This window comes from Falco cherrug, chromosome 4 (genome assembly GCF_023634085.1).
Source record: "Falco cherrug isolate bFalChe1 chromosome 4, bFalChe1.pri, whole genome shotgun sequence".
NCBI lineage: Eukaryota > Metazoa > Chordata > Aves > Falconiformes > Falconidae > Falco > Falco cherrug.
In genome coordinates, this window is record NC_073700.1 from 48,313,254 (window position 1) to 48,340,459 (window position 27,206).

The 27,206-nt window shown below is 48.1% G+C and overlaps 2 protein-coding genes across 4 annotated transcripts in view; one reads left to right on the plus strand and one right to left on the minus strand.

Moving 5' to 3' along the window:
* The window catches only part of LOC102059049 (tyrosine-protein kinase ZAP-70), a 28,851-nt gene extending 15,123 nt beyond the window's left edge, over nt 1-13,728 (minus strand). Inside the window, exon 1 of one of the 3 annotated variants that reach the window (XM_055709552.1) lies at nt 13,508-13,728. In XM_055709552.1, the coding sequence (XP_055565527.1) occupies nt 13,508-13,667 (160 nt within the window). In that variant the 5' untranslated portion in view covers nt 13,668-13,728. The remainder of the gene's footprint in view (nt 1-13,507) is intronic. The other 2 variants (XM_055709553.1, XM_055709554.1) reach the window with 2 other exon arrangements.
* Nucleotides 13,729-18,447: 4,719 nt separating this feature from the next.
* The window catches only part of ADAMTS10 (ADAM metallopeptidase with thrombospondin type 1 motif 10), a 59,485-nt gene continuing 50,726 nt past the window's right edge, over nt 18,448-27,206 (plus strand). Inside the window, exon 1 of the mRNA XM_005434374.3 lies at nt 18,448-18,723. The gene's annotated coding sequence lies outside the window, so the exon portion shown is untranslated. The remainder of the gene's footprint in view (nt 18,724-27,206) is intronic.

Here is a 27,206-nt window from a genome sequence, read left to right on the forward strand (position 1 = left end):
GTGGGTGCAGGGCATCAGTTCTGTCCTGAGCTCCTAACTGGATCGTGCTGCCTCCTTGTCTCCTCCTGATGTGAAATGGCCTCTCTGACCATCTCGTGGGAAGGAACAAGGCTTCTCATGCTGCCTTGCCTAGGCCTGCCTGCAATCAATGCAGGAATAAATGTCCTGTTTTACATGCTGTTTACAGCACCTTCCCTTCGGTGCTTTAGGGGAGTGCTGAGTAAAGGTTTGTGCCCAAGATTATCTTAATCCCCCCTATTTACTGAGCTTTCCAGGAGTGGCTGCAGGAGCTCTGCTAGTCCCTGACGGCCAGCTGGCTGCAGGAGTGGGGCTGAGCCTGATGGGCACAGACTGTGGCGCAGTGAAGGTGTAGGCAGGATTTAGAGGTGGGAGCAGGGTGTGAGGTGCAGAGAGATGGCAGAATGCAGAGCGAGTCTCAAGCAGCAACTGCTTCCTGCTGTGTGCAGAGGTGATGGGCATGGACAGTGACCTGGCTTCCCTGGGGCTGCAGAGGAGCAGCTGCCTACCATACCTTCCCCTGGATTCCCCTCGGCTACTCCTGATTATATCAGAAAACTAGACGTACAGTGGAGAACCTGGTTAAAGGATGTGAAGGGCTATAAAATGTCTGCAGCATACAAGTTCCCTTTCCAAGTTATTCTTCCCAGGAGTAGCTGGCACTGTGCAAAAGGATGAACTAAAGAGCTGATTCCTAGAGCTCAGGCACACGTTTGGATTTTTTTAATCCTAAATAATAAAAGACTTAAAATAACTTGGATTCAACTTGAAATGCTTCTTAGTTCAAAGAAAAATAAAACCTGAAAATCTTAACTTTTAATTGACCTGACTACATTCTTCTAATTGATGTTTAATTTTTATTTATATACTCCATGGCAGCTCTTCCTAAGATTTCCTCATGAGCACTTACATTCCTGGCTATAGCTTTCCTAACCTCCCTGCTGACTACTCATTAAAACCTCAGCTACTCAACCATTTATTAACACTTGAACTATGTGTGAGTGGGAGTTCATGAAAGTGTGAGTCCATGTTTGTACTCATAAAAAGTGCGCATTCTGCTTGCATGTGAAGATAATAATCTTTTCTAATTCTCCGTGAGTATTACTGACTCAGTCCTGCCTGAAATGGTTGTGTTTACAAAACTCCACAGAAAAACCTGCCTGATTTCCACTGAGGACCTTGTCTGCTCTTGCTGTCCTTGAAGCAAGCAGGTAAATCCAAACTGCCCCTCCACTGCCTGTGGATCCCAGGCCAGGTGCAGAAATGCTTCATATACCTCCTCTCCCTTTGAAGTGGAACACGGGAGCCATTTGGCCCCAGGGAAAATCCAGAGTCCTTTTTTGAAGGAAAAATGTTAAATTCCACAGCAATACTTGCAAGGCCCATGGAGGGACCAGGTGCTCCTGTGATGCAGTCAGTGTGGAGGCTTCTAACAGTGACAGGACTGTACCAGATCCAGGCTTTGAGAAAAGCTGGTGCCATGGAAATCAGTACCCCTCTTCCCCCTTCTAAATCCTTGGCCAGAGACCTAGTGGCACCGTGTCAGAGTATTATTGGAGGTTAAAAATAAATGGTAGGGATGGTTCTGCTCAAATGCTTGTGGCCTTGGTCTTATGGTACATGTATGCTAGAAACAGCCACTGCTGACCCAGTGGCAGGGCTAATGGGTGACTGGTTTTCTGTGCTTCCTTCCACCCAGGACATGAGCTAGGCAGGCTGCCTTGGGTCCCCTCAGCTCTGTTAAAACACATTCCCGTGAGCCACTGCTGTTGCTTGCAGTTCATGTTAGAGAGGTCAATACATGAGGATGCTGCTCACAGCCCTTCCTGCAGTGCCACCCTGACACTCGCTGGTATCTGTGCCTAGAGGCTGAGAAGTTGCCATGTGTCACCTCTGCTCCCATCTTGCAGCTCTCGGATCATTACCTCTTGCTGCTCTGTTTTGACTTGGCCACTCTGAACCTGCCTGAGTAGGCAAGGGTGCTCATCCTTCTCCAAAAGGGAGAAACAGTGCAATAGAGCATGGAAAATTGATTACATGCTTGTTTGGTGCAGTCAGATGGCAATAAAGGCCTGAGCTCATTCATACCCTGCTGGGGACTTGTTTTCCTTCTGTGGTTATTTGTCAAATGCTAATGAGCGGAAGCAATTTGCTCCTCTAGCTTTGAGAGCAGGAGACGGCAGGGGGGGGGGCTGGGGAGGGAGAAGGCCACCTGCAGGGGTCCTGGTGGGTGTAACTACCTTTTTTGTTCAAGCTGTTGTTTTAACGGCTGGGATTGCCTTGTTCCCAGAAAGCAGTTTTCTGGTGTAACCCTGCTTCCTCTGAGTTTTTCACAGATGCTTGTGAGCCTGCAACACAGCTGTCTCAGCGGTAGCATCAGGTGCCTCCCCAGAGGAGAGTGGGGCAGATATTTCTGCAGTGCCATAGCAAGGAAGTCAAACAGGCAGCGTGCAGTCCTCTGATCCAAAGCCCAGTGAGAACTCTGCAGTAGGAAGTACCAATGCATCTCTGAAACGTGGAGATGGTGTGTTACTACTTATGGATTAACACAGCTGAATTGTTGTACGCACAGACTTGTTTCCTATTCACATTGTGGTCATGCCCATGGTGTATCACATGCTCTTTCTGGCAGAGTGGTACTGTCTCTTACTAAAACCTTGTCTGGTTGTATGCGCTTGGAGGATATGGATGGAAAGATGCAACCAAGCATGTGGATCTCTGTGCTCCTCAGCACCCAAGGAGTGCAGCACAGAGCAATGCAAGTTGCTGCTCCTAGTCTGCTTTGTGCTGGCTGATCACTGGCCACAGAGCTGACTAGTTCTGCCACCAACTATAGGAGTTTTGGCTAAATACTTGGCTCTTTCCCTAAAGAAAAGCGTATTGGTTCTTTATCTAGTGCTTATCTTCCATTAAAAGATCCCTGAGCAAGAGTTTAGCCTAGGTAGGCATCTGGTAGACCCTGATAAATCAGAATGTAAAGAACCATGGTTTTCTTAAAATGCTGCAACGAATGGCACAGAAAATATATCTGAATGCAGTTCTTTGTTTAAACTCAAGCTGACATTAGTATTTCAGGAACGTCCAGTGATGTAGACGGCACAAATACCCTGAAATTGGTGTTCTGCACTGAAGAGAGCTTTGCTGTGGGCTTCAGTGGCTGGGTTAAGTGCAGGAACAGAAACGGGAGTTTTGGTGTCACACGCAGCTACCCTGGGAGCTGCCCCTGCTACTGGTTTGTAGTAGTATCTCCTCACAAGCTAAATGTCCCTAGCGAGCAGCTTTGCCCTCGGGGCAGCTGTGGAGTAAATGAGGTGCTGGGGTTCAGGAGCAGGGTGACACTGCTATGTGATGGGGTAAAGCAAAGTCACTGTGTTGTCCCAAGGCAGCTTGTGCTCATCTGTTCATGTGGATTTAGTTTGGAAGGCTGTGAAAACACCCTGCTGATCCTTTGTAGAACCACTGAAAACACGCCTGGCTCCAGACCCATTGATCCTTAACAGCTCTTAATTAGGGTCTAACATACATAGTTAAACACAGGACATGCCGTTTCCTGCCTGGTATCCCTGAGTGCTGTTGTGGTCTGATAACTCAGCTATGGGTCATTGTGTCTAAACAAATTATGTCAAGATGTTTGTCCTGGGGATGAGTTGAGCACAGAGCTTGTCCCTGCCACAAAGGTGGAGCTGGTGTTGACATCTAACCAGAGATAAAAGTCTACTCCAGCAGGATCCTCTGGGTTTTGAGTCTAGCAGATCGTTTTGTGGAGCCAATGACAGAAAAATGCAGTAACTTACGCATAAGTTGAAGGAGAAGGGCTCTGGGTTTTTCCTTTCTTCTACCTTACCTTGTGAAGGGCTTTAGCTGACATAACAACTTGGCACACAACATCATGGTCCTAGAGACTGACTCCTGCCAGTACAGAGCATTTGGGGAGTGGCAAGTTGCAGAAAGACTAAATGAGATATTTACGTGAGGGATTGATGGTGAGCCTGTGGCTTAAGTCCATTTCTTGGCACTACTACAAGTAGCACAGCCCTCAGCATGGTGCAGTAAAGGTGACACAGAGGGCTTGAGCCACATCGCTGCAAGAGCACTGGCTGTGATGCATCTTACTGGAAATAAGTTTGTTCTGTCCTGCACTGGCTTGGGTCTTTCTGATGACACCGAGCAGGTACCTTCTCTGGAAGGACTGAAAGGTTTGATGCTGCTCTGAACAATGTGCCCTTCTCATTTCTCCCCACCCCCCCCGCCGCTTCAGGTGGTGAAGTAGCTGACAACTCTTATTTCCAACCACAAAATGAGTGGTTTTTTTTACATACACATCTGCATTTATGCTTTGCCTTTGCTGTTTAAAAATAAATGTAGTAGCTGAGCTTAAAGTTTAGCAGCATTTCTCTTTTGCAGTGCCTAGAGACGCCCTGGAAGATCGCAGCCACCATCCCCGCTGCATAGAAGTGCGCAGTCTATCCCGAAAAGCCCAGGAAGAAGAAAAGATGGGGAGGAAGAGATAGAGGCAGATTGAGGAGAGTAGGACTGTTGTGTGCACAGTTGCAATCAGGCCAGGTGTACAGCTCCAAGCTCTTGTTCCTTGGCTCCTGGTGTACAGGGCTCTGCAGCCACCAGGCTATGATGCCTTCCTGATGCGGCACTGACTCTTTGTATTGCACTTGGTAGGGTGTTGGGTTATCAGGTCCACTGTGGGGGGAGACAAGCTGTCTGGAGGGTAACAGTGGGCTCACCCACCTGCTGGCCAACCTTCAGTTAAAAGCTCCTCTCAAATGCTTCATAGGAGTTAAAACTTGATTCAGTGAAAATATATTGCATCTGAGATGCAGGGTAGTGCTGAGCTGCTGGTTGGGTTTCAGTCCTTTAATCATTCTGCCTTAATTTACAGTTACAGTGTCTCCATTAGTAACATCTCCCTACTGAGCATAAGCTCATCTCTGCTTTGGTCATTGGGCAGTTTCATATAGTAAATACTGTCAGACGTTGGTTGGTCTGGCCAAAACTACCTGGCTTCTCCTCTGCCTACTAGATAAGATTTATTTTTAAGGTATTCTCACTCTGGACAGTATCTCTATGCAGATGTGGCACTTCATATGTTTATTCTGGTTTTATATTCCTCCTCTGAAGCCATCCCAGGAGCTCTGCATGTCCCTCTTGGAGAGGAGGAGAATGGGGACAGGGAAGCAGGCAGTTGCGATTCAAGCCACTACTGAGCTAGGTCATACTAGTGCTGTGTCACTACCACGTGTTGGTTGCCTGAGCTTTGGCCTGGACCAAGGTTTCCATGTACCCTGAGCTGCCCCAAACCTGTACACAGCCACTGGATGGGAGGTTTGCCGGGGGGCATGTCAGGGGGCTGTTACAGCTCACCAGCAGGGAGCCCGCACTGCTGCAGTGGCTCTCCAGACGCCTCTGAAGCAGATAGAAGATGAGGATGAATCATCGCAGCTACCCCCAGTATGGGGCACGGCAGGTTTTGTGCTCAGCAGTGCTGGCACAGGAGTGCTTGAAACAGGGAGACAACCTTCTCTAGCACTGCTAGAGGAGATTTAGGCAGGCAGAGTATAAATATCCAACTCACAAGTTGGCCAAGATACTGAAGCAACTTCTCTATGCTTGCAGTAAGTGTCATGGGCTCTAATAGTCATGAGTCACAGGGTTTCTCAGTCTCACTTTGAAAGCCCAGGTGAAGGGGGCTAGCAGCAGACCCAAACATGACAAAATGAATGTTGGGCATCTGGTGTTCGCCACCGGCGCTGCAGCCGTGGTGCTGGCTTTTATGAACAGAATATTACTGTAAGTAAAGTAGGTGAAACCTGCTGCCAGGTGGGGGGGGAGGCTGGCAGAGTACTGGGTGCACTAATTGCTTCTCAGACATACAAAGATGAGTTTTGTTTACATAGAACAGACCAAAACAGTTCCTGTGGTTTAAAAAATACAAAATAAAATAAATACCGCTAATGTGGTTCTGTACCAGTGGCAAACATGATCCCAGCACCTTGGCACTTTTGAGATTACTTATTTCAGTAGGTGTTTTGATACTGGAAGTGTTAGAAATATCACAAATTCAGGAGAGAGCAGAGAAAGCAGTAAAGGGCCTGACTGGACTGGTTGATGAGTACAGCTCTTAGGGATGGAGTACACACATTAGCTGTTGACCAAGAGTGAGAGGGGAAAGTTTGAGAGCAAGGTAAATGTACCTAAAAAGCATGATCATCTTTCAAGAGGAAAAGCTGTTTTGGATGTGCTGATAAGATGATATGGCAATAAAGTAGAAGATATTGGAACAGGCTGCCCAAGGGCGTGGTGGCATCACTGTCCCTGGAGGTGTTTAAGAAACACGTGGATGTGGTGCTTAGGGATGTGGTTTAGTGGTGAACTTGGCAGTCCTGGGTTAACGGTTAGACTTGATAATCTTGAAGGTCTTTTCCAACTTAAGTGATTCTGTGATTCTATATTAATCAGTGGAAAGTAAGTCTGATTATCAAGAAACATTTCCTAACAAGAAGATTCATCAGGATGTGGAACAGGGGAAATAGTGGAAGTCCTGCTGCTAGTCACTTAACACTGGATCAGAAAATGTAGTGTAGGGAACAATCCTCTACAGGCAGGAAGAAACTGGGATGAGCTAATAGGACTTTCCCATATCTAATTTCTGCAATTCTGAGTTCCATTAGGGAAAATAATACTTTCAGTTTCTTTCTCTGGCCAATGTAATTTCCAGTTCAGCCAGCATTCTGTGGAAAAACGTTGAATGCAGAAGCATTTTGCTTCTTCTGTAGACATTTTGGTGGTCTTTTGTTGAACATTGGTGTCTGAAATGAGAATGAAGCCCTCTACTTTCTTGCAGACTGGGCTTACATGCACAGCAGTAAATATTCTCCAGCACAGATTTATAATGTGACTCAGTGGTCAGCTACATGATGACTAAGTTGAAAAAATAGCTCATTCTCCATGGTCTGGTAAGCTCTTTGCTTTTGTCCTTTCTGTACTGTCAACGGGAGGTTTTTAGGGCATTAATCAGTGGCTACCCATGCTCAGTCTGTTCTTAAATGGGCAAAATGCACCATCTCCTTAACTTTTCCACCAAGCAAAACTATCTTTGAGCTAACCTTGCAGTTGAACATCCTGTTGCAAGCAACTGTCCTCTTTTCCCTCTTGGATCCAAGACGCTAAAATGAGCAGCAGAGGGTTAACACTGTCTTACAGAAAACCTTCTAGTCACATAACTTCTGCTTCACCCTCCTGCAACCTCCCCCTGTCAGCGGGGTGTGTGGGTTACCAATAGCCCATCAAAACAAATTCTCCAAGGAGAACGCAGTGGTCCAAGGAAGAGGGCTTCGTGCTGCAAAGCCATCTAGGCTGCTGGATCGCATCCAGCCACGGTGGGACAGGCTCCATGTTCTTGCCTGGCAGTTGTTTGGGCATTGCTGGCAGAATTGTTGTTGCTCTCGCAGCCCACTGCATAGCGGGTGTGTCTCGGCAGCAACAATTAGTTGCAAATAAGCTTTTCTTCAGCACACTCAGCAGAAACTAAGTGGAAATCCTTCCAGGTCCCAGGGAAGCCAGGGCACTGGCAGCTGTGCAGGGCATGTCCTGCCCTGCGTGGGCCCAGCTGAGTTCCCAGAAGTGCCCAGTGCTGTTTAACCCCTACCCTTGTAACGTGATTTTGGAGAGATGCAGGTGGCATTGAACGCCCCTGAAAATTTTGCCTGTGCCTCTGGCACCTCTTGCCACATTTTTCTGTGTCTGCAGGACTTACCTCTAGACTATTGTCTGTTCCTGCATCAAAATTATGTTCCTTGGAGCACTACTTTCTGGCTCTTTTTCCCGGCTCAGTCACAGCACTAGAGTCTGTGCTGAGTACCCATCTTCACAGTTTGACTCTAGCAGGACCCTCGCCGATACCCCTCCATCCTTTATTGCTTGACTTAATAATACCCACAGGACCTTGAATATCTGATGTAGGATTTTTAGGGGGATGCTTCTTCCACTGTTTTTTAGAAATGTGTGTAGTCTCACACTCTTCTCTAGGGCTATATTAACTTAATAAAATAAGGCTGTAGTTGTCATATAATATTTATGCTGGGAACTCCTACCTCTACCTTCTTAGCTCCGCTCATGAACGATTATAATCTCCTCAGATAAGAAATGAGGGGCAAACCATACGTGTACAACTTCACAAGTAATCTTCAGAATCTACACAAACATCTAACAGGAAAAGGGTCATGGTTTTTACTCTTGCTAACTTTTCACCTGCCCTACAAATCTCAACAACTTTTTGGATTTCAGTGTGATCTGCTCCAGAGCTGCACACTGGGAGTTTTCTAATGAGATGGAGAAGAAGCAGGTAGGAGCAGGATAGCAGATAGGCAAGGATAAAAACAAATAATCTGTTCTTTACTGGCCCAACCTGTCATAACTTTGTTTACTTAATAGGCTTCTGCTGAGGGATTATTTAGAAGCTTTTCAGAAGCACAAATTAAGTTGGTTTGTTGGTGGTTTTTTTAAGTCTTTAAGGACTTAAAATACTCAGCTGGCTTCAGTCTCCTGCTCTTTTTGGCCAGAACAAGAGAACGTGGGCAAAATGTGGTTGTGTTAGGCATATCAGATGCAGACAGACTTTTTCTGAGATTTGAGCTTGATATTTGAGTCAATGACTGATAGATAATGGGTCTGGTATCTCTTCCAGTTTTGTTATCTGCTTTTCTGTCCAGCTAATTGTGGCAGGCAGCAACAACTCTTAAGTGCCTGGAGAGAGTGATTTTAAAGTTTTTTTAATGTCAAATCCTCATGAAATAAGGTCTGAGACTACTTTCACTAATATTATCCAGGTGCTTGTGTACTCATAGTTAGCAGATAACATGACCAAGCTGCTTTTTCTGGGGTTATTTTGCTGCTCAGTCATTTCTGCTTTGCAGTTTTGCAGCTCATCCCCATGCTGCCTGACCCAGGACCCTTCCAGCAGCCCCTGGCAGAATCCAGTGCATTCCATTGACTCCATCCTGTTGCAGTGCTAGTGGAGGTCTGAGCAGCCCTGCCAACTCTCCCGGCAGATGAACTGGAAGGCTCAGTGTTGTGCTTTAGGCTTTTAATGCTTGGCGACAGGATTTTCACAGTATGTGTCTAGGAAAGCTTTAAAATTGCTTATCTGCTTTGTAACCTTGCTGTGCTTCAGTGCTGGCTGCCAGCTGGAAAACCTGGCAGATAGCAAGCAGTTCTCCTAGGAGCCGGGACTGTTCCCTGTGCCTTCCGAGGCTTTACACCAGATTTTGTCATGGTTGAGGAGAACTTTGGTCCTTGAAAGTGTGCTGATGGTGGATGTGCTCTACACCCATGTGCTACTTTTCAATTCTTCTAGATTTCTAGGCATCTGAGGGATGGCATGGATGATCCCTCTTCTGCAACTGGGGAAGCTGAGAGGCAGAAGAGCTCATGCCACAGTACTGCAGCAGGCTGGAGTTCTCCCAGGTTACACACTTTCACATTATGCTGCCTATCACGGCAAGCACATTGCATTTCTAGATGATCTATGATGGGCCTTGGAAAAAGTCTTTTTGTCATCTTTATGCATGCTTTATCATGACCAGTGAGGCTCTGAACTGAGGTTTCTTGTGCCGTTTTAAAATCCTGTGGAATTTTCAGAAAAATACAGCATCACGTGAAGCATCTTACCTCATTTACTATGCCAGATCCCTAAAGGTGTTTGAGTTAACTCACTGCAACAATTGTGTGTTGTCTTGTCCCCTCAGGGGCACCCAGGAGATGAAGTGATTGCTTTCTGATGTACTTCAGGATTACTCAGAATAAAAACAGCTATGTATATATATCCCAAGGTACAAGTGACAGGCCTTGCCTAAATTTTCAACTTTAGCATTTGTACTCTATGGCTTATGTGCATTTGTCCCTGCTAAAGTAATTCTGTCATCAGCTGAGACAAATTTATAAACCCTCCTGCCATCCCTTCAGGTCCAGATTAGCTATGCAGTTGCTAATAGTTTCAGTCCTGTGAGTGTGGTTTTTGCGTACTTAGGAGTAGTGTCCAAGTACTGGGTTGCTGCAGAGGATTCCTGTGTTCTGATGCACCTGCAGAAGGTCCTGGGTGAATCGGGTGCTCATGCAGGGTCCAGCTAATGGCATGGAGAAGTGCTTGGTAGCTGTGGCTGCTTTTAACACCTGTTGTCCATAAAGATACTGCACTAGTATTGCACTGGGTGACCACAGCTGAGCGTTTCCAGTCCCTGAGCCAGCTCGGGTACCTCTGCACAGTGAATGTAGGGCAGGGGCCGGCACTGATCAGCAGAACTGCAGAAAGTCAGGCACCCTGATCCTGTTGAAAGCCTAAGACTGTCACATAGGCTGGGCTGAGAGGCTTCAGCCTTCTGTGACTTATAAAACTAGGTCTTTGGCTACGCTGCCCTGGCATGAACTAGGAGATGATGGCAGTTAGCAACCCTGTTCCTTTCAATAGTCACAAGTGGTTTGAGGTCATGCTTCCACCAGGGTCTTCTGAAGATGCTCTGTTAGGTGATGAACTTCATGTCCTCACACTTGCTCCTTGGCACTTGCTACTCACTAAAGTAGCCACAGGGAAGTGGGAGATGGTTCTTGTATTGCCAAGAGCACGTTTAACATCCCACAAAATACCTTCCCAGCTTTGTAAAAAAGGGCCAGAACAGTGGTAAGCCACACAGTCTGATTGGAGCCAGGGGCATGGCACTGGCAGACCTGGCAGCTCCTGGCTTTAAGGTTATAAACTAGGCAAATAAAATAGAAAGACAGCTCAGAACCTAAGTTATCTGGAACATGACAGCAACATTTATTGAGCATCAGTTCTGTTTGAAGTTTTAAAAGACAAAAGATGAATCTGAGGTTGAAATCTAATCTGCAACCAGGAGGGGAATTCTACAAGATCCAGCTGAGCTTCCAAAACTGCAGGTGTAAAATATTGTCCCGATGGCTAATGACAGTCTTGATAGGTCTTCATCAGAGTGGGAGTGCAAACTTTGCCTCTTTGCTGCTGTTCAGGATTTCTTTGAATGTTCTTTCAAAGCACAGCGAGACTGTTCCTTTACTTGTGTATGTTATGAGGATTAAATATAAATTTCAGACTGCGCAGGATTACAGAATGGTCGTAGGAAATTGCTGAAGAGAAGAATTAATACAGCTGGAGGCAGGCGAAGCTAAAGATTTAGACTTCACCAGCTCTACTCTTGCAAAAGCTTATTAGCTCTGAAGGGTAAGCATGTGTTTGCAGGTAACCAGATTTGAGCAAAGTGTGTGACGTGCAAATGGTAGTGGAAGTTTGCATTCACAATCAGTCATTTCCTATGTGAAAAGGTCTGTTCTGAGTGTTGAAATGCTCCACTAACAAGCAGCTTCTTATCTCTAGTTTCCAAGTATAAAACTGAGGCATAGAGAAATAGCGGGCTAGATCTGCACAGGGCTTTTTGTTTATTACAAATAACAGCAAAGGCTTTTTGTTCTAATTATTTTAATAGGATTTAGGGAAGCAGAGTTATCTAAGACCGCAGTTCATGCTTTTTCCTTACTACTTCCCTTACAGTGGCTAAACTTTGCTGGCTCTGTATGGAGTTTGTAGAAAGCTGCCCATGTTCTCCATGGCCCCTGGTATCTGTCTTCTGTTCCAGGCTCTCCAGCCTGGCCCCAGTCTCTGCTGTGCCCATTCAATTCCACACCCAGCAGGGCCTTTCCCGGCACCTCTGGGGATATTACCAGACTTAAGTAAGCACATTTGGTGATCAAAACTCTGTTTACAAATGCATATTCCTGCACTGGTGAGGAAAGGACTAAACAAGTAGTATACTGTAATTCCTAACCTACTCTGCCCATCTAATGCTACTGTATGAGTTAGAGGTTCCTGGGAAAGCAAGTGCTAAACAAAGTGTACAGGGCTTTAAAGTACTTGGTAACAGCTGTCTGCACTTTTGTGTATTTCCAGCCCTCCAGATTAATTTTCTGCAATGCCATTGATAGTGCTTGCCCTGCTAACAGCAGCCTCATGCATCCTTCTGTTCCCAGTCATGTTACTCAACTCAGACCCACACAGTTGTTACAGGTGAAAAAAAATCTTCTCACTGGCATCCTTTGCCATTGGCATCTCTGCTTTCATGCTGCTGGTCCCACTTGCTTGGGGCTTGTGTGAGTCAAAGCTTGGCTTAACCAATACATCTGTTGTCCTTTCTGACTGCATTGGCTCTCTCAGACTTGCTGCTCAAGCCAAGTTTTATGTAGCTGATTGAGTGGGCTTAGGTCATGTACAGAGCCTGGTATTTCAAAGGTTTTTCTCCTCTTTGTGAAGCTGGTTGCCTTACAGGGCAGTACAGAGACTGTGGCATAATCTTTGCTCTGTGAGAGTTTTCAGGGAACCTTCTTTCTGGTTTAAGTCTTAATGCGAATTAACTTTTGAAGTCACTAAACACCCATGTGCATTTATGCCTGGATTCTAAATACTACTGTGGTGTCATCCATGTTTCTTTAGGAAATCCTATTGCTGAGAGCATCAGCAAGCTTTTCAGAGGTTTCAGTCCCTCCCCTTCTCAAGAGGAAAAAGAATGATGAAAGGTTGAAAATACAAAAATCATAAATATATCAGAAAACATAACCTTGTAGCTCAGATTGTTCATCCCCCTGCCAGCAAAGGAGCCTTCTGCCTGATCCCTTCTGCAGTCCCCTCTCCAGTTCTGCCCATGTGATGGGTTTCCCTTGCGTCCCTGCGGCATTTATTCCACAGTCTAATAGATCAGCCTGTTAGGAAATGTTTTCTGAGGTTTAATCTCAACTTTCCTTTGTTCTAGTTTCTTCCATAACACCACGGACTATGCGTGAATTGATGGGACTTGGAACTGTGCCTGTTTGCACAGAAAGTGCAGAGCAGTAACAGGCGAGATGACAAAGAAATTATAGGAAGTAAATGTGAGTTCACCCGAGGCCTCTGTTTTTGAGTATATTTGCTGTTACATTTGTCAGTAGGAAATCTCAGAAGTCCTTCTCAAGTGTTTGGAGCATTATTCAGCAGGTGCCAGGTATCCTAAGTCTTGCCACATTGCCACTGAGGCTTGCAGGCAGTTTAAAGAGAAACTTCAAGAGGAGACAAGTTTTGATGTTGTGTCCAGAGGTGGAGGGAAGAGAATGGCTGGCCCAAATATTGGGCTACAAGCCATCATTTCAGCATCTTCGGACTTATCTGAACCCCACACACACTTCAAAAAGAATATGATGCCCCCTAACTTACACCATTTATTTTCTTGAACCAATGGAGTAATCAGTAGAAAAGCTAGAGCAGTTGCACGGTGGATTAATCTAGGCCTATCAACACAAATGTTTCACAGGATCTTCCCTCCTGCCACTAAACCCTTGATACTACCGGGATGTGCAGAAAGGTACGAGACTAGGAACAAAGCAGCCATGTCGTATAACAGCTACCGAAGATACTGCCAGAAAAAAAAAAAGTGCCTCTTACCTGGTTTGCCGATGAGCAGGATGGGTTGACAGGGCTTCGTTACAGAAATTTTGAAGAAAGAAAGGAAAGGAGGAGGAAAATGTTCTTTGGCAAGTGAGAAATGTGCCAGTTTTGGAAGATGAGGGGAACGGGCCACACCATCCAGTGAGCTATCTGGCATTTGCTAACCTCCGTTCGCTGGTTTCTTTGAAATGTGACCTATTTCCTTGTTGCACAGGAAAGGAAAGAAGAGAAAATAAAAGCTGTGTGGCTCTGAAGACTGAAAGAGCTCTTAGACCTCCTCAGTGCCAGGGCATGGGTCTTCTGTGGAAGAAAACAAACCAGAGGAAGGTGGCGAAGAGCTGTCATTATTTAAATAAATGTGTTGGGGGAAGACGTTGCCTGGAGAGCAAAGCTCTCCTTTTGCCTGTTGAACAGATGTTCATGGGGAAAATGATGCTTTTTGCATGCGTATCTCTGTCCCTTGGAAGTCACAAGGCAGTAAGGAGAGCTTTAATTTCTTTGGATTTTCTATATCCAGGCCAGAGAAAAGAGAAAGGCCTGAGAAAGGCCCTCTGTGTAGGGCTGCTTTGGAGTTGTGATTTGCGATGGTCAAGATCTAGGCTGAGTAGCCCAAGAAGCCTCTCCTAGCCTGTTTTTCCTGCCCTGCTTTTCTGATCAGCTCTGTGTAGTACCAAAATGGCCATAACACTAACAGCTGGGCTGGGAACCAGCCAACACTGGTTCCACCTTATTTTTGGCAAGGTTATCAGCTGCTCCTCAGGGGCATGTCTCCCTTTCCAGAAGAGAGATGGGTGAAGGGTCAGTGTTTTCAGGGCCATCTCTTGGTAGCTGGGGAGAAAGGCTGCAGTGCCTGACATCTTTCTGCTGAATCCAAAGAGGTGCCCCAGTGAGATCGATGGAGAATCCCAAAGTGTCTCACTGTTGCAGGCAGAAAACCAGAAGACTATACTGTAAAAGAATTAGGACTAAAAGAAAAAGGACTGGGACCATGATCGTGGCAAGTTGAGGTTGCTGATGTCAAGACTGATTGGAATAAAAACATGTAGTAGTAAGGTTAGATACATGCAAAACACAAGCTCTCCCTGAGCATTACTCACCTGTATGGCATTTCATTGCCAAATCCCACTTGAGGGGCCCTTTGTTTACATTTTGACATAGAGCTGTTGATGTTTACTCAGAAATCCATATTAAAGGTTTTTCCAAGGACAAGGTGAGATCCTGAGATAGAAGGGATGAGTCACTTAGGCAGTTTACAACACTGAAAAGGCAGCATCCCAACACACCCAGCCTTGCGGTGCAAGTGGAGAGCTCTCAGTCCTGAGCCCTCAGCAAGGCTCACCTGCACATTTGTCCTTTGCCCAAAATCCCCACAAAGTTTAGGTGATGTACAATGATCTTGATAATTGCTTTTTGACAGCTGTTCTTTCAAAGCGAGCAGTGGCTCCTTCAAGCTTTATCCTACACCTGGGATTAATTAAATTGAATTTTACTGTTGGGCAATTAGTTTTCATGTCTCTACGCTAGTGGAAAGACAAAAATGTTTGTTTACAGTTGATTTCACTTGCAGATTCTCAACCTGCAGTATTTGGGCTACAAACAGAGCAGTGTCATTTGTTTATTACAGCAGTAGCTAAAAGACTGAATGGAGCGTCGTTGTGTTAGGTACTGTACAACCATAAAAAGGGTTAGTCTGTGGCCAAGGAGCTAGTCCCAACATGGACTTGGGGCCAGGCTGTGATGTAGAGCCAGAGCTGGGAACTTTGCCCAGGCCCTGCAGTTTAGACATAGCAAGAGAGAGAAATTTTTATTTTATGTACAAAATGGCTATACAAAATTATCTCATCAGGCCTCAGCATCATTCCCTATGTGTTTCAATGGCAACCAGGACAGAGTTTGCAGCCTTACAAGCCTTAAAATGAGCATTGGCCTCAGTGTCGTGCAAGCTGGATGCATTTGGGCTTCAGCCAGCACCACCGAGAAGTGATGGCACCAAGTCTGCCTGAAAGCATTGCTCTTTGTGCTTCCCCGGGGTTCAGCACATCATCCCTGCAGGGTTTCTACCAGCCTGGTGCTGAGCCCGGACCTCGCAGCATCCAAGAGTGCTGCCTCTGCCGTGTGTAGCCACAGGAGGGTGCAGTGTCACTGGTTCTGGTGCTGTGCTGAGCACGGGGCTCCCCTCCATCCCAGGAGTGAGTGAGGATGCAGGGGAGCTGGAAGGAGGGGATTTAAAGTGTCTCTTGGAAATTCATCCTTATCCTAGAAAGAGGAACTGGCTGGCACTGTTTGATTTGAAGATGAGTTGTAGTGGCCATCGGTTGCCTGTGAAACCCGTTTTTTCAGGCAGATTCCAGTACCCTCTGCCTGTTTTCTGTGAGTATCTGATGGTCACTTTACTTTTCCCCATTATCTAGGCTCTTGTGCAGGTGATGGAGGCCTTGGCTTGGGAAAGTGTACAGCTGAGGTGGCTCCATCAGCCCTTCAGAGACAAGTCGAGACTGGAGTAAGACCTAGTTTTTGAGCTGACCTGGTATGAGTATGAGAGGGTCCTCGGGGCAGTACTAGTTTTGGGTACAGGGCTGGGGGAGTTGGCCCCAAGCACACAGATTGTATGTCCTTGTATGTCGGGAGTCTGTAACACTGTATTTACTGTCCAGGAGAGACTAGGGACTCTCCTGGGAAGGGCGAGAGGCAGGCAGCACCAAGCCACTTGCTGCTGGGCAGGGAAGATGGGCATCTGCACCTCAGTCCCTCTCCATTACTCGGCAAGTGTGTTTGGAGACAAGCTCAGCAAACAGAAAGCCCCTGCTATGGCACCACGCCACGCTTTGAGCAATTAGTTTTTTCCCTGGCCAGAAGCAGCACCATTCAATTAAACCCCAAATACTTTGTTTAGCTGCTCTTTTATGTATGTGCTTTGGAGGCTCAGACAATGGCTAGCATGGCTTGGAGAGGAAGGAAACCACTCTTTCCACCCAGCCAGGGAACTGGCCAAAAATCCAGCCTAGCAATTGCAGTCCGTTTGAAGTCAGTTTTGAAACCGAGAGCCAGGCCTTTCCAGTCTAACCCTGCAAGGAAGGATGGCCCTTGTGCCGGTGTGGGGATGCCCCGGGGGCTGGGGTAGCACCGGGAGTAGAGCTGGGGGCTGTGAGTCTCACCATCAGGCATCTCCTCCTCAGAGCAAAGGATGCCTTCCTTGTTTTCTCAGGGCTATTAGGAAGAGCACACCTACCAGGCAACACTTTGAGACCAGCAGAGGCTCAGCAGGTCCCTCCCAGGCATCTGCTCAGGTCACTGCTGCTCCATGCAAGGAGTGGAGCACACGGGGCTTCAATAGGAGTTTACACTAATTCATGGAAGAAAATGAATTATGGCTGTTAAATGCAAAGACACAGCTTCTGGCTTAGGTTTAGCCCTGCACTTCATTTACTAATAGTAGAGGATGTAGGAGGTTATACCACAAAGTACCACAGCTTCTTGCTTTTTTCTTAAGCCATTTTCTTACACATGTCATGGCCGGCATCCGATTAGGATGTAGGGCTGGCCAGGTCTTTGTGGCTTTTTCTTTCTCCATTCCCATCTAATGGTCAGACGGTTACAGACGAGTGCTGGGTCAGCCTGGGTGGCACCCAGGACCATCGCCAAGAGCCCTGGCTGCTCAGGCCAGCCCCAGGGCTGGGTCCTGTGGATTTGGCAATTTGGTACTTAGAAGGGCCACGGCAGGACATGCAGTCTCGAGGGGCTGGCTGTCCTGCATTCACGCCACGCTTCACAGGGCTGCAGACCCTCTAGCCCCCTCCCAGAGCTCTCCCCTTCAATCTGCTCCTGGGCAGAGGGATCTCATGTTCAGGGACCTTAGTCTAAGATTTAGCTTACATCTGCCCCTGGCAAATTTTCAGGCCCTTACTCTTTGCTCAAGTCCTTTTATACTAAAAGGCTCCTTGAGGGTGGTTTTGGGGTCCCTCTGTCCCCAGAGATGGGCTGAGGCGGGAGGTCCCCTGCCTGGCGTTGCCATCCTTTCCTGGTGTCCTTCCCAGGGCCCCTCTCTGTGTCCGGAGCAAGGCAGCGCGTGGCAATTTGGAAGAGCCTGTTTTTATCGTATTTGCCAGGTAATTCTCTCTTTACCAAGGCTTACACGTCCAGCTTTCTAATCTCAAAGACAACTTCAAAAGGAAATGAGCTCCTGCCCTTTTATTGTTGCTTATTGTTTTATGTGTCCTGAGAGGGCTTTGTTTTTAAACAAGCAGTATTTTATTATTTGCAGTGTTTATTCTTTACTTTAGAAATGTATTGTCCTCTGTGGGACACTCCACGGTGGCAGCAGAACAAGAGAAACTATGGCATCACAAGAGCCAGCAGGGCAAAAATGATGTAACTTGGGAGGGAAGGGACTTCTTAAAACATTAGCAAATTCTTGAGGGCTTTTTTAAATTTAAAGCCAATACTTAACATTACTGTAGAGCACAGCTGCCTTTGTTAAGGCCATTTCATCAGACATGCACTGGCTTTTTAAAAGCAGCTTAAAATGAAGGATGGGAGTGTTGTTTGTTGGGGAAAAACAAAAATCCTGGCTTGCTCTATCTGTTTTGTCTGCTGTCTGCCACCTCAGCATGACCTCTTTGCTTTATCGCTTTTATTGGGATGTTTTATCGGCTAGGGAGCCGTCTGCCTTGGGGCTCTGGGTGTCAGGGGCAGCTCGGGGGAGATCAGTGCCTGCTCCTTTGCAGAAAGGCTGAGCTGATTAGTTTTATACTGTTGCAGGCAAGACCTGCCTTCTGCACTGATGTCAGCAGTCAGGGCGGGACTTTTACAGCCTTGTGGGTTTGGGGATTTTTTTTTTTTTTGGGATAATCCTGGCAAAATTCCTGAGCAAGTTTTTTTTTTTTCTTTCTTTCTTTCTTTTTTTTTTTTTTTTTTTTTTTTTTTTTTTTTAGCAGCCCCTATACATGCTGCCTCCAAGCCGCTCTCTTATTACTGCTCACTTCCTGAAAGGAGACTTTTTAGAAAAGCCTCTAGCTGCAGCACTGCCTGGGTCTGACAGAAGAAGGTTATTGAGGAAGGCGACATAAACCCTCAGCCTGGAAAGTTTCTGACACGCGCAGGACTGAGGGGGAGAGAGAAGCTTTTGGCTGCTGCTTGGAAAAAGAAAAAAAAAAAAAAGAAGCTCAAGGAATTAAAAGGGGAAAAAGAAGAAAGAAGGGAAAACACTAGAAAAGGTAAAACACTCTTTAAAATAATTTTTCCAGAGAAGACTCTTTGAGGTTGGAGTGGGGTGGTCTAGGGTGGAGGGAACGCAAATGTTCTTTGAAATCAGAACCGTCTCCCTGGAGAAGGAATGAGCCCGAAGAGCACTGCACGCTGGAAAAACATTTATGAGAATGAAAACCATGTTCACCCTTCTCCAACATTCAGAGTTTCCATAAAAACGCAGGGTTGTGTTTCAAAGTGTCTGCAGGCAGCGGGAGTCAGGCATCTGCACTCGAGCGCTGTCTCCCTCGCCTCCCCTATCCCCACACCACTCCACTTTTTTATTGCATTAAGCTATCTGATTGCATGTTTGCTGCTCTAAAATCTAATTATCTTAGGCAGAGCTGCCATGGACGAAACTCTCAATTACAGAAAGCAACAGCTATAATCCCTGTTGCAGAATTATACGTTCCTTGCTGTCTTCATTCCTGAGAATAAACACATATTGGGCTCCCTCTCCCTCTTTTGCTGTCTCTCTCCATCTTCAGGAGCTGCCAATGCCTCTTTCCCTCCTGTACGATGCGGTCAGAGTATTATAAACTGTCTGCCCTGAAAAAGTTGCAATGTCATTAACTTTGTGTGCATCACCAGGCATTTGGCCCTGTTGCACTAGTCATATATTTCTTTGCTTTGATTATGTTTTAAAGGTGGGGGTTTTTAAAAAGATCAATTCCTCAGAACATGTTATTTTAAACATCAAAGTAAGTATTAGTGATGGTGAGATGCCAGAAGATTATCTCATTAGAGCTGAAGGAGCTGTGCTATAAATAGAAAGGAGTTTATAAAATAACCTTGGCAGATATCTTCCAGAAGGGAAGAATCAACCAGGAGGGAAGCGTGGAGCTGCGCTGGTCGGAGCCACGCTCCGGGGCAGGTACCCTGCTTCAGCGCCAGCTGCAGCTGCGCGGCAAAATTTAAAATTTCACGCGGAAGCTCGGTTTTGGGGACTTTTCTGGTCAAGCATATGCAGGGATGAAAACCTCAGGGGACGTTTGTTTTCCCGTTTCAGTCCTCGATGATGCCCATATTGGCTGGAGATAGCTCAGCCACACTAGAGATCTGTTTCTTATTCTGCTTGTTAATATGCTTGTTAGCAGAGCTCACGTGGTGACAGCGTGCGATCTAGTGCATGACAGGTGATAGCAGGAAGATTTTTGAAGTCTTTGTTCATTTCTGTTCTCCCCACACACTGCAGACGGTAGAAGGGGGAATTCTTTGTTGGGGGCCCAGGTAATTCTCCAGCCTCTGCTCGCCATAGCTTTGCCCAGACTAGTCTGAAATGCATCCAACAGTGAGGCTTCCTCCAGTTCTTTGGAGGTTGTTTCAGTGTCACGGAGTTTCTCCATATATGGAACATGCAGAGTGCTCCAGTTGCTCCATCCTTGGCTTCCCGTTGTTCCTGCTTCGCCCCATGGCAGCACCCTCTCCTTCCCTTCTCCTCCTTAGAACCCTGAAACCTCCAGCGCTCGTTGGTGTGTCTCCAGTTGCATTCCCTGAGCAGCTGCTTGTTGGGTGGAATGGGAAAGGTCCTGTCATCTCCTGTAAATCATGCTTTTCCCAGATAAGACTGAGGGGCTGAACTGTTTCATTTGGCAGAGGAAGACCCTGATAAGCTGGGACTAAAGCCGTTGATGGGGTAGAGCGTAGCCCTAAGGGAAGGTATCGCCTGCTCAACATAAACAGTGTCTGCTAGTCATGCAAGAGGCCTTTTAAGGACCAACCTGCAAACCTGTAACCTGAGAGGCTCAGTTATCACGGATGGCTCCAGGCCACCCAGAGACTGTTCCTGGGAGCCGTAAGTGCTTATCGTCCTGTGAAGCCCTGGTCCAGCGACAGCGTGGGCTCAGCTGCCCAAAGGAGTGGCTCCATGGAGGGCTTTTCAGCGCAGGTTGCATCAGGCCCACCCAGGGGATGATTATGTTCAGGCACTTATCTAACGCTTATCCGAAACCCCCAACTCCAGAAACCACTTTTCTTGCCAAGTTTCCAGCAATTAGTTCATTCTAAGCCAGAAACACCGCAGGATGTGTTTGTCACGTCCTGTCCTGCCTAGATCTCAAGTTAACACAAATGAACTTAAAACAAACAAAATTTGGACCAAATTTGTCAAGTTTTCAGAAAAAAATCACTAGTGATTTGGATGATGTCAGCTCAGATGTGCTGAAGATATGCAAGTCAGAAAGATCTTTGCTTGACCCTTCCACCATAGGAAATGTTTGCGGGGCGAGTAGTTACAAATGTTTCCTGGGAATCTCTAAGCAGGTCGGATCTCATGCAGTGATTAGGGAGTGAGAAACATGGAAAACCACCAGCCTGGGTACAGGCTCATTTTTCAACACTGAAGGAGGTTTTAAAGGGACACCAACAAAGCAAATTTTCCCAACTTGGTTACTGTGAGTGACTTCAATTAAGTCTGCAACCAATTCAAGAACTGGGAGATTCTCCACTGAGAAACACTGCCAAAATATTTAATCTCCATCTGACTTCAGTGGAGCAATGTCAGTGGCACATGTTAAGTGCAGGGTCCCCATCTGGCTGCTCCATTGCTGTTCCTGTCTTACCTTCTGCGTTCTCCCAGGCTGGGAAAGGAATGCTTGGGGTATGCCATGTCTGACTGTTGAGCATCTTTACTCTTCTGTTTATCATCCCAACCCACCATTATTGCTATTGTGTTTCCTACTCTTCCATTGTAGCTTAATTTTTAAAGGGAAAATGAGTTAAAATGAATCTGTTCCTGTGCAGTTCTGCAAATCCTTCTGAACTCAAACATTCGTAAATGTTGGTTCCAGCTGAGCTGAAGTCACGGGTGAAATCCTGGCCTCCTGCTGTGGGCGTTGTGCCACTGACCTCAACAGGACCAAGACTTCACCCCAAAGTAGCTTCAGTCAAAACCACAGTGCAAAAGATGAGTTCAGTCCTCCTAGGGTTAGTGGCTCTTCATTCCCTGGCCATGAACGAAGGCAACTCCTCTGTGGCTGGGCACAGAGAAATTTACTCGTTGGCCTCTGGGCTGCAGCTTCCTCGTTAGGAAGCCACACATGCCTGTGAGTCGGCATATTTTCTGTTGCACCCTGCCATACCCCATCAAATCCAAACCATCTGGGCCATATGTTTTCCTGAACAGAGAACCTGCGGGGAGGGGGAAAAGGGCCCATAAACTCTGCAAAGCAGATCTCACGGAGCTTGCTTAAGGGAGCCGGAGCCTGGAAATGATCTGCAGATCTGTAAGGGCTGGAGGGAGTCCATAGCCCGATGTGGTCTGCAAGACTTCATCCTGCTGCAGAGCTCCCCTGGCGCGTTCCTCCATGGTAGTGTGTCTTGGGGTCTGTGGGTGCTTGCTGTCATGGTCATGCTGCCTTGCACAAAGGGGGCCCCAGGGTGATTGCATGGGGGAGTCCCCATGCTCTCCCACAGACTGCCTGCTTGGCTGTCACCAAATCACTGCTTGCCTTGGTTTGCCCTGCTGTGAAACGAAGCCAATAGCCTTCACCTGCTTGCAGGGAGACTTTGAAAGGCAGGGAGGCTACAGGGATGGCAGCAGAAGCTAGGCTGTGTGTTTGTGTTATCCTGCTTGAGGTGCCCTGGGAGGCTGAGTGCTTCCTGCACGTCTGCAGAGGGGGAGTCTCGGTCCCAAGGCACTGGAAGCACACAGCCAAGCAGGCAGCAGAGTAGGTAGAGCAGATCAGGACGAGCCACCTCTTTGGCCAGCCAGGGCTTCTTTCCCTTTCTCTGTATCACCAAGATGCAGCCGCTTCTCGGAAAGGGCATGTTTCTGGTTTTCTGGAAGTTCAGTGTGGTCCAAACTGACTTTGCTGCTTGAGGGTCCCACCCACAGCTCACTGAGTTTCCTCCAAGCCACTTCTGTACAAGACCCTCTGAGACAGCCTCAGTTTTGTGATCCAGACCTGATCCAATGTCAAAGTTAACCCTGTTCTGAGAGTGGGGTGGGACCAAGAGACCCTCTTGCATCCCTTCCAACCTCAGTTATTCTTTGATTCAGTCTGGCAGGACCAAATCAGGAACGAGTGCTGGAGACAGTCAATATTGTGGATCCCCTTCCCTGTCCAGGACTGTGCTATTGCTGGGTGCAGCATTAGATGCTGCCGTGCCGTGGGGATGCTGTGCCATAGTGGTGGTAGAAGGAGCTGCTGATCTGCAGTGTGCACTGCAGGTCCCACGGTCACAAGCACTTCTGGGCAACAGGAGTTACCTCACATGCTTTTCTTAGGAAGCTCGGTGGGGCTCTCTTGTCTTTCCAGCTTCAGCAGATGAGAGCATGCTGTGCTATTGATGCATGTGGCATGGCAGGTGATTAGGGGGGCTGTAGTGGGGCTCTGCCCTCTAGCATAGCTCTTCCAGTCCGATGACCAGACACATCTTTGTCAGAGGGTCCCAGCACAGGTTTAGCACTAAAAATGTGTGAGGTATGGCCCTGCCCTAAGGCCAGGTTGACAAAGGAGTCAGTTTAGGGTGCCACGCTTGTGCAAGCTGTGACAGGTTCTTCTTTTAACATATAACTGTATAAAACGTGCTGCTACCTGAACTGGGACAAGCAGCACATCCCTTTCTCAGACCAGATCCCTCCTGGAGAGAGCTGGTGGCAGTTACGCAGGTGAGCGGAGTTCAGTGTTGGCACAGGAGGGTGTTTGTCTTTATGCAACCCCAGGGCTTGGTGCCTTGTGTTGCTGTGTTGTGTAAGCGCAAAGACTGCTGAAGGGCTGCTGCCGGAGCCAGCTCTGCTGGGATGCAGATGGCTGTGCCTGGCTGTGTGGTGGCTGTGTCTGCTTCCCTGCCTGCTCAGAGGTGCAAGCACTCCTGGCCCTTCTGAGAGCCTGGGGCAGTTTCCTGGCATCCCGAGCACAGCAGAGTCGGTGCTTGCTCCATGTTGGTGCAGGGGGAACAGTAGGAGCACAGGGAGGGAGCTGCTTGTGCAGAGGCTCAGGAGATCTGGATTCTCTCCTGGCTGCACTGAACCCTGCAGAGAGAAGGGGTAGCTTTACAAAGGCAGGAGGCAGTCACACAGGCATGGAGATGCCAGATATAAAAACAGTATTTGCACGCGGCATACTCAGCAGTATCAGTAGTACATGATGCCATGCAGAGGGGTGTGTGGGTACCGAACACAGATGTGCCTGTCTCCTCATACAGATAGTGTGTGTCAAGCAGCTGCAGTTGTGGTCAGTATGCATGTGAATGACACATGCATATTTACATGCATGGTGCCTGTATGTAGCTGACAGGGGCACTGTATAGCAGGCAAGATGCATGTTCTTTTAATGACTGCTTGGTTGTCTTTTTAATTCTGCTGTTTTGTGCATGGCTGAAGCCAGCAAGGAGAGTGGTGGCAGGGGGCCAGCAAGTCTGGGTCACATGGAGCGGCTCCAAACTATTGCATAAGTCCCATCTGAAAGTGGACCTGCTTGGTGGAGCCATCTCCTTAAAGCAAAAGAAGACTAAGCTGGGAGCACTGAGTTGCTCGGTACCCACCTTACATCTGGCTGAAGTTGACTGGTCTAGCACTAGATTTGGGCTCAGCCTCGGGGCTCACGCTGCCCTGGGTGGAACACCCCTCCCTGAGGATGATAGGAGCTGGCACTTCTCTCGTGCTTTCCTGTTGAGGACCTCCGAGCATTTTACCACACTTGGAGAAATGCAGTGACCCCAGCTTTCCAGATAGGGCCAGATCCTTATGTAACAGAGAGATAGTATTTCCAGAAAGTGAAGCAGTCAGTGTCAGAGAGAGGTCGGTGCTCCCAGCTCTCCACTCAGATGCCCTCGTGTTGTCATGGGTTTCTTTTGTCCCTTTGCTGGTGAAATTAAAGATCCCGCTGGATTTTGGAGAGGAGCAAGGGGATAATTCAGTCCTTTCCTCACTAAGATTGCACTGAATAGACTTGACTGTAAGACAATTCTCGTGTTTTTAGAAAAAAAATACTCCCACACAGTACTGGAATGAGCCCAAACCCCTGTGAAGCTTGCTTGTACAAAGAGATAGAGGGTGTGCCCGGCTAGAGCACAGCAGGGCCCAGCGTGGAGAGCAGCAGCGAGCCTGTAAGAGGGAGCTGGTGGTCTGAAGGCAGCAGGGGTGTTCCCCTGCTCACCCGGGCTGGCACGGGGAGCTGGCAGGGGGACGGAGACTCAGGCTCAGACCCCTCGCCTCTCAGGGTCAGACTGGCAGCATCAGTCTGGATTTCCCCATTGCTGGTGGCGCCCCTTTGGATGGGGTTGGATCTTACTTGAGCAGTGCAAAAGCAGCATCTCTCCTCTGGGCAAACTAAATTTGACCCCAGAGTCGCTGGGGTAGGCCTCTGCAAGGCACCGCTCTTAGGGTGAGGTGAAACATCCCATACAAGGGAGGTGGGCTGCGGTGACTGTTGCAGATCCCCTTTCAACCTGGTGGATGCCAGCGAGAAAGGGAAAAGCAACAGCCCTGGTCCTTGCTCCGGTGTGGGCTTGGTAACAGGAGCAACCGGAGGGATGGCGAGGGGGTCCTAAAGGGCTGCCGTAGAGCTGTGTAGGCAGTAACCATCCCATGACTGGAGGCTGCTGTTTTCTGGTGAGCAGTGATAACTACGTGTTTCTAATTCTTTGCTTGCTGTGCCTCCAGAGAGGCCAGGCTTGGAGCAGCAAAGCAGATTAAGGTTCAAGCTCTTGTTTTCAGTTCTGCAGACCTGTGACTTTAACCCGTATTTTGCATTCTGCAGCTGAGCTCCTAGCAGTGAGCTGCTGATTAGTTAATGCTGATTTTTCTGGTTTTAACCCATAATGCTACTCTAGAGCTGAGAAATGACTTCCCAGTGGAAGTCCTGTCATGCTGGCAGGATGACTGCAAAAAGACTTCTGCCATCTGCAACTCAGCATGTTTTCAACTTAACAGTCCAGCCAAATATTTTGTCAGGAATAACAGGATGGTCTCTTGCTGAAAGCCAGGGAGGTCTCAGGAAGGTTTGCATCCACCTGCATGCTCACAGCCTGCCCAGCCTCTGCTGCGCGAGGTGCAGCATGGCAGGGGGGTGCAGCGCTGTTTACTCTGTCCTCGGGAACATGCAAGAACCTGCCGGGAGCTGGGGTGGTGGCTGCGCAGGCATGGAACGCCAGCAGCCCCCGGCCAGCAGCACACACACAGCTGCATTGGCAGCGCAGCGCCCGCAGGGAGGGACCTGCCATACCCAGGGGTGTGCGGAGTCAAGGTGGTGAGAAGGAGGGATGTAGAAATGGTGAGAAGTGATTTGGGAGCAGTTTCAAGAAAAGGAGGCAGGAGTGTTGTCGGTGGCGTTCCTCATCCCCCACTGCCCTTCCCTTCCCCTCCTTATGCCGCAGGTGGTGAGGAGAGGCCAGAGGTGCTGTTGGAAGCGAAGAGCTGGCAGTACAGAAAGGGGCTGGGTGCAGCGGTGGGAGAGGAAGGAGATGTTCCCTTTGGCTGTGAACTGCAAACAGGCCCTGTCCATGCCCCACTGTGAGGGCTGAGCCCTGATTTCTCACTACAGTAGTGACCGGCCGACTGTGCCCACTCCTATCTGGACCAAGAAGCCTGCTAAATTGGCTGCATGGAAGTTAGTGTTTGATAGGCTTGGTTGAAAGTACCAGAAGATGGCTAATTTGCCTTGAAGACTCGGGTTTTGCTATGTGGGGTTTTTTTTCAAGTCTGGCTGGAGCCATTTGACGCTGTGTTTTTCTTATGCCGAAAAGGCTGGCCTGGGTCGCCAGGGGTGGCATTCTACTAGCTGCCTTGGGGTGCGGTGCTGGAGACCATAGTGCAGGAGGTGGCCACCGGCATGTGCAGCGCCCTGCGAGGCTGACCACATAAAGGTGCCGTTGAGTTGTCTCTGGAGAGGCTGGCAGAGCTCACCAGGGCTTTTGCTTTTGAGATGTTCCAGTCCCCAGTTAAACCATTTCCTCAGCCTTTGTGCATTTTGCGAGCCTTGCGGTATGCTCGCTCTCCCAGGGAGGTGGAGGTGGGGCTGGTGGTCTGGGTGTCCCCTCACTCTGACCCTGACGGCACTCAGCTCTGGTGGTTTTCTGAGTATCCCCTGAGCAGAGTAGCATGGGCTGAAACCAGGACAGTCTCTGGCGACCGTGCGGAGAAGTGATCCACTTGCCTTGCAGTAGTGTTCGGGAAGTAGATTTCAGCTGAGGGTTTACAACCATAACCTTTGGGCCTCCATGAAACAGCAACAGCAGGTGAGAAGGGGGCTGTTTTTCCGGAAAACATGGTGACTTTAGCGTTGGCATCCATGAGCTACAGGCCCTGCGAGGTTTGCTGTGTGGCCGTGGTGGGCAGCTGGGATAACAGGCCATAGGTAAGAGCCTGCTGTGTGGAGCAGGGGGTCCATGTGGGTGGTGGGCAGGCCTGAGAAATCTGGCGATGCTGCTGCCAAGGGCCTCTCTGTGGCACTGGCACAGCCTGTGAGCGACACATCCCTGCACCCTGCGCCCCCCCCCCCCCCATATT